General features: G+C 51.8%; 1 protein-coding gene across 1 annotated transcript in view; it reads right to left on the reverse strand.

Annotated features, from left to right (window-relative positions):
* The window catches only part of ADAMTS5 (ADAM metallopeptidase with thrombospondin type 1 motif 5), a 46,995-nt gene extending 41,010 nt beyond the window's left edge, over positions 1-5,985 (reverse strand). The window contains exon 1 of the mRNA XM_015881917.2: positions 4,301-5,985. Within this exon, the coding sequence (XP_015737403.1) occupies positions 4,301-5,254 (954 nt within the window). The 5' untranslated portion in view covers positions 5,255-5,985. The remainder of the gene's footprint in view (positions 1-4,300) is intronic.
* Between the last annotated feature and the right edge of the window lie 781 nt (positions 5,986-6,766).

Below are 6,766 nucleotides of genomic sequence, written 5' to 3' on the forward strand. Positions count from 1 at the left end.
CATGATTCAGGGTATGAGGAAAGGGAAAGGAAGAGAACTGGATTTTGTCCAAATGCACTGAATAGTTCACTCGAAATTTAACTAAGGGTCACTAATGAAATAGATTGGATGAAATCTCAAGGATAATTACAGAGCAGACAAAATCTCAGAAAAGAGCAGTCTGAGTTCAAGTACAGTTTGCAAGTCACAACTAATACGTTTTTATGCTGTGACAAATAATCTGGCACGTATTTATTGCACTGATAAAAACCTGAAGACTGAAGATAACCTGCTTCCAACTTCAGAGAACTGTTAATGAGAAGAACGTTTGAAGCAGATGAAATTTGCTGTTGACTTTGCATACTTGGAGAACAAAGTGAGCTAATATCTGAGGGTACAGGGCTTATGAGCTCTTCTTCCTTCCCACCACACAGCCACACCTGTACCACTAAGCAGAGTGGGGTCTCACCTGGCCACCAGATGATCAAGTCCTAGCATCTCCACACTGAGGATGATGCTCTGAAGATGCATATGACCTAAGGATTTACAGCTGCTGTCAGGGACTCTACCACAAAGTAGTCCAGCAGCAGGGGATCCATGTACTCTCTTGGTTGTCAAGGCCAAACCACTTTAACAAGAACTTTCATGTTATTTATTGTGGTTTAACCCAGCAGGTGGGTCAGCACCACACAGCTGTCCATTCACTCCCACATTCTCAATGGGATGAGGTAGAAAGTCAGGAAAAAAAATAAATAAAAAATAAAAAAATTTATGGGTTGAGATAGAACTGCTTCCTTAGCTGGAAAAATGGAAAATAGTAATGACTGTACATATATATAAGAATGTGTATAACACGCAGAGCGCAAGCAGCCATTTACCACACTCTGACTGATTGCCAGCTAGCTTCTCAAGCCGCAAAGAACATGAACTCCCACTCCCTTCAAAACTCCTTATGCATGATGTCATAAAAGTATGGAATATCCCTTTGGCCAGTTGAAGTCAGTTGTCCTAATTCTGTTCCCTCCCAGCTCCTTGGACCCTTTACTGAGAATGGCCTTTGTTCTGCACAGCATTGCTGAACAGCAACTATATGAATCAGAGTTTTATCAACATTGTTTTTCTACTAGAATCAAAAAATTGCATCATACCAGATACTCTGAAGAAAGCTATTCCATCCCAACTGAAACTAAGATACCTTTCTATTACATCTTAATACCGATAAGTCAGACCCCTTTCATATTTGATACAGGCTGAGCAACAGATCGGCATTACAAGGAAAATTAGATTTGGGGAATTCAAAATAATCACTGTGGAACCCAATTGAGTTTCTGCAATATTTAGTGACAGATAATTCCCGCGTTCATTGATGGTTATAGGTGTAACAGTAACCAGATCTGTTATGGTAGCTTTTCTGGTAGCTGCAGCTGTGATTCACTGACACTAAGGGATAGATAGGGTTATGCTGCCCTTGCCCCTGCTGATTGATAGCAGTACAGAGCATCAAGACAGTTTTTACACCATCATCTGTATCACGCCAAATGGAACTCAGGTACATATTCATTTACTATTTGTTATGCTCGGCAGCACAATTGCTTTGAAACACTTGCCAAATTAGATACATATTATGACCCAGAATTGGTGAACCTCCTTCAAAAGATTTTCTTGCATGGGAAATATTTCCAGCATGAATGATGATTATAGTAATTTAGACCTCTCATACTAATTTTACCATACAAGAGAGCTTCCAGCATCCTTGGTCTATCAGTGGTTATTAATTTATCTTGAAACAATTAATGATGATAGAAGAGGAAGAAGTGGTGGTGCTGAACTGTGAGCAAACATTTCATGTCAAAATAAGATCTGAGTCAGTGTCACTACAGAATAGAGATAATTATTACTTTGGAGCCTTGTATGGCAACAGGCACACATAACTGAGATTCTAGCTTCACGTCAACAGTTACATACAGCTGAGGACGCGGGCTCAGCTGACAAACTATGTGCAAATATTATCCTGTTGACGCAGAGACACAGAGTTTGAGGTGGCCTCAGTTAGTAAACAAAGACGGAAAATGTACCTCACACATTCACTCCATGCCTCAAAAACAAGCCATTTAGCGGAAGACATCTGGATGTTCAAAAATTAGCATGACGGTATTCAGAGCCCATCAAAACAGGCAGCCATGGCTCGGCGTCTCGTAGCTAAGCAACGCGCTTCATACATTCAAAACATAGTTGTAAAAGTGGGATCCTCCTGCCAACTGCTGCCACTCTCATTGAAAAGCTAAACTGGAAAAAATCTTGCTCGAGCTCAAAGTGGGGCAGTTTTCTGCAGGAAATATCCCTGCTCCTTTTTCATTCTTTAACCCTTTTTTGTGTTTACATTCTAAGATGAGCAAATAGATTCATGTTGACATTCTGACTGTAAGCATATAAAGATCGTGTGGATTCCCTGCAAAGAACATCATAAACACATGTAGCAAGAAACTACAATCCTGTCCTTCCTGAGCCAAATACTGATGTGCAATGCCAAACAACGAGCCTGTGCATGCAGCCAGTCATCAGAACAGACTGTGTTAGCCTGAATTGCTCTGTTGCATGCAGTACATGTAAACCAGGAAAACTGAGGCATGTACCTTTCTTTTCCAGAGTACTTACGTCCCTAAGCAACAACACAAGCAATATTTGCATCTTAAGAGTGGGAGGAGACCAGGGGAATGATGACACTTAGTTGATGTACTGCATGCATCTGAAAGCAGCAACTCTGCCCATGGAAGATGTGTTGCTCAGGAGTAATTCAAAGCCAGTTACTGATCAGCACTCTTGTTCTGGAGTGAGGGCATCCATGCAAAAATCATGGATAAGCATCTGCAAAGCAAGTGCACTTTAAAGCCACATCCTACCCTAATCTAAAGAAGTCAAATCATTAAGCTAGAACTCACAGCCTACCACCGTAGGAGTTTCTGAACCACAATAAATCCCAAGGAAATAAATGGGAATTCTGGCAGAGACACGCATCCTTTAGTGAAAGAGTGATGGATTCTGGCCCAAGCTTAACCAATAAGCCATTGGAAGGGATGTTTATAGCAAAAAGAGAGAACACTATGACCCACCCTAGGTAGCCTGCTTTCATTCAGATTGTAATGATAAAAAAAATGAAAGCTTGCAAATTGGAATGATGGGTTTTAAACTGCTAAAAAAGGCTCCAGTTGCACAAGGAACGCCTGACCGACACAGAACCTAATGTTTCAACTATTTACAGCTATAAAAGCAAGCCAGGCACTTTTTTCTCCCCCCCCCCCCCTTCTGGAGCAACTCCTTCCACAAACCATCTAAAGCATCCTTTTTGGCAGGCTCTGGCAATGTAGAAAAGCAGGAGTACTCGAACCAACGGAAAGTCATGCCGTTATTTTTTTCATACTTGAGGAAGAAAAAAAAAAATTAAAAAAAACACCAAACCCAGACCGCTGAGGGCAGAGTCTTACAGAAGGACTTCATTGCATAAACTCTACCACATGTCTACTACAGCAATGTCCCGTAATGACCTCTGGCGATGCAATTAATCAGTGAGTGGGTAGGGAACAAGGCACAGATCCGTGTGGCTCAGGCTGGTGGGTTCTGACCTACGGCTGGTTGGGACACTCATGTCTCACAGCGGAGCAGGATGCTGCATCCCCTCACCACCAGCCTAGCTCACTCCACTTCTGTAGCTCTGTTTGCCTGTGGTTTCCATTCGCGCCCTACCCTTCAACCACAGAGCAGCAGCCAGCTTCCAGAGCAGCAGAGCTGGCCTGTCGTGATGGAAATAGCCTGTCAATCCCCTCAGTGAGGAAGTCTCATGTGCTTTTATAGTGCCCTGCATGGGTTTGCTAACAGCTAAGCAGGTTCACTGGGGGACCAATATGGGTTGGGGAGTGGTCCCCTTGCAGAGCAGATCTTTTCCTGAGAGGGGCTGTGTGTGACAAGCTCAATGGGAAAGGACACAGTGTCACCTCCCAGGGAGAACAAGGAAGATGGCTTTAGATCTGGCAAACCACTGCCTCTCTGCCCTGGCAGTGGTCCCAGTGCCATGCTGAAATGAATGGCCTTGCAGGGAAGGGGAGACACACCAACACATACACGACATGTTGGTTTTCCAGCCCCACTTCCATTCCAGTAGATGCACATCTGGGTGCCGACCCCCGGGCCGCAGCACTCCCCAACCACAGGTACAAGGACGTGGGCAGGCAGCAGCCGCCAGACCAAGCATGTGCTGGACAGCGGCCGCACCGCCACAGCCCCATGAAGTGCCATGCACGGATGCCGGGCCCTAGCTGATGCCTACCTCGCGGGTGAAGAGGATGGCCGCGTCGTAGTGCTCGTCGTGGTCGTCATCGAGGCGGTTGTGCTGGTGCTGCCACTTGCAGAAGTTCTTGAGGGTGGTGGCGGCGTTGCGGTTGACCTCCAGCCCTTTCTCCTTCTCGCCCAGGACAACCACCTTCACTACGGCCAGCCGCACGTGGTTCTCCAGGCTGGCGTGCGCGTAGAGCCGCGAGGCGATGGAGGCCAAGGTGAGCAGGTAGTGCTGCAGCCCCTTCCCGTACTTGCGCGCCATGGACGCGTCGGCCACCAACAGCAGCTCCACCTGCCGGGCCCGCGACACCGAGCGACGCCGCCTCCGCTTCCGTCGCCCGCTCTCAGGAGCCGTCGCCGCGCCGGCCGGACCGCGGGTCTCGCAGCTGGGGCGGGCGGGCAGCGTCTCGAAGCTGAAGCGCTCCCTGCGGAAGAAGTGCGGGGCGCGGGCCGGGCCCTCGCCGTAGATCCGCGTACCGCCCTCCTCTTCCTCATCCTTCTCCTCCCCGCCGCGCCGCGCCGGCTTCACGGTGTAGCGGGCGCGCCCGACGGCGAAAAAGCCGTCGAGGCCGCCGCAGAGGTTGAAGACGGCCAAGGAACGCGGGTTGCCGTCCACCGTGCCGCGATAGTAGCAGCGAGGCGGCCCGCCGTTCCGCGGCGCCCCCGGCGCCTCGTCGCGTTCCAGGTCGAGGAGGAAGCGGCGGCCGCCGGCGTAGAGCACGAAGCCCGCCCTGCCGCCCCCCGCGTAGGTCGGGTCGAGGCGCCGCACGACGCCGCTGGCCCCGCGGGGCGGCCCCGGGGGAGGGCCGGGCCGGGGCGGCGGCGTCGTTGGGGCGGCCCCGGGGGGCGGCGGCGGCGGAGCTCCGGCGGCGGCAGGTGGCGGCGGATGGGCCGGGGCGAAGGGCAGGAGGGCGACCAGCAGCAGGGAGAGCGGCGCGGGGAGCATGCCCCCGGCAGCAGGGATGAGCGGCGGTGGTGGTCGCAGAGGACGGGGAGCGGGGGGGAAGGAGTCGGGCTGCGGAGTGCGGAGGGCGAGGAGAGAAGGGAGAAGGAGGCGGGGGGGGAAAAACGAAGGAGAAGAAAGTTCTGCCTCCTGAGCGTGAGTCAAGTGTGAGCGGGAGAGGGAAGGATGTCAACAAAAGCCGCTCGCGTGTGAACTTTGTGTTTCTCTGCAGGGAAGAGCCAGGAGCACATGGAAGGAGAGAGAGAGGCGAAAATCGCAAATCCCCGCTGCTGGGGAGGCGGAGGGGGGAGAGAGGGAAAGGAGGAGAGAGGCTCGGAGCCGGCGTGCAGAGAAGTTTGAGCGCTTCCCGCTCCTCTTGCACTTCTCTGCTGGAGTCAGCGGCTCATCCCCATCAGCGGCAGCAGCGGGACGAGGGCAGCTCTGCTGCGGCTCCGCGCTCCCCGGCTCCGGCGGCTCCTTCCTTCCTCTGCCCCCTTCGGTTTGGAAGAGAAGGAGAAGAAGGGGAGAGGAGAAATTCAGGCACCAAACACCGCTTCGATCGTCTCCGGTGAGATGATGGTTAAAAAGGGAAAGAAAAAAAAAAAAAAAAGAAAAAAGAAAAAAAAAGAAAGAAAAAAAAAGCCGAAGAAGCGGAAAACGTCCCGGATTTTGGTACGAGCCCCCTCCTCCCCTTCTCCTTTCTGTTGTTGTTGTTGTTATCCCCAGTCTGCCGATGTGAACAAGAGGAGAAGGGAGAGAAATGTGAAGATGAGAGGAGGTGGAACAATGAATTTATAGCGGAATGCCATCCTGCAATGGCAATTTCAACAATTCGTCACTGCAGGCTGCCTCTTAAAGGGAGAGCTTCAAAACCACCACTCCCACACTTCCTTCTCATTTAATCAGACAGAGAAACTTGAGGGGCGGGGGGGAGGAGAAAGGAGAGAGAGGGAGCGAGGGAGAGGGAGGCAGGAGGGAGGAAGCCGGGGAGGGGAGAGACCGGCAGAAAATGTTTGTGTCTGAAAAACACCGCGTTTCCTTTGGATCACTTAAAGCCGCAGAACTGCACGGTGTGCGATACTTCGCGAGGGATCACCTCGAGTCCTGCCAAGTTTCCCCTCCGCTGCAGCCCAGGCTGGGAGCTGCGGGGCTCGGAGGGGAGGGAGCGTCCCGCAGCGCTCCGGGAGAGCCCCTGCCCCACGCTGCCCCGCTCTGCCCGTGGGTTCTGCCCCTGCCCCAGGGCTAGCGGAGGCGGCACTGGACTTCCTCCCTTTGTCCCCGCGGCCCGCAGAGCCCAGCCTGTCATTATGGGTCGGCAAGCTGTCATTTCACTGCGGCGAGCTGCCATTACCCCGAGCCCCCGAGGAGGAGAAGGAGGGAGGGCGGGGAAGAGTTAATGCTCTCTGTGACCTTACGAGTGACTTCAGATGCTCGGCTCACCCCCCCCTCCCCACCCCCGCTGACCGACACGCGCTCGGTCCCCTCTCCTTCCTTCCCTATCCCCGCGCCAGACGG

Source organism: Coturnix japonica, chromosome 1, assembly GCF_001577835.2.
Source record: "Coturnix japonica isolate 7356 chromosome 1, Coturnix japonica 2.1, whole genome shotgun sequence".
NCBI classification, from domain to species: Eukaryota; Metazoa; Chordata; class Aves; order Galliformes; family Phasianidae; genus Coturnix; species Coturnix japonica.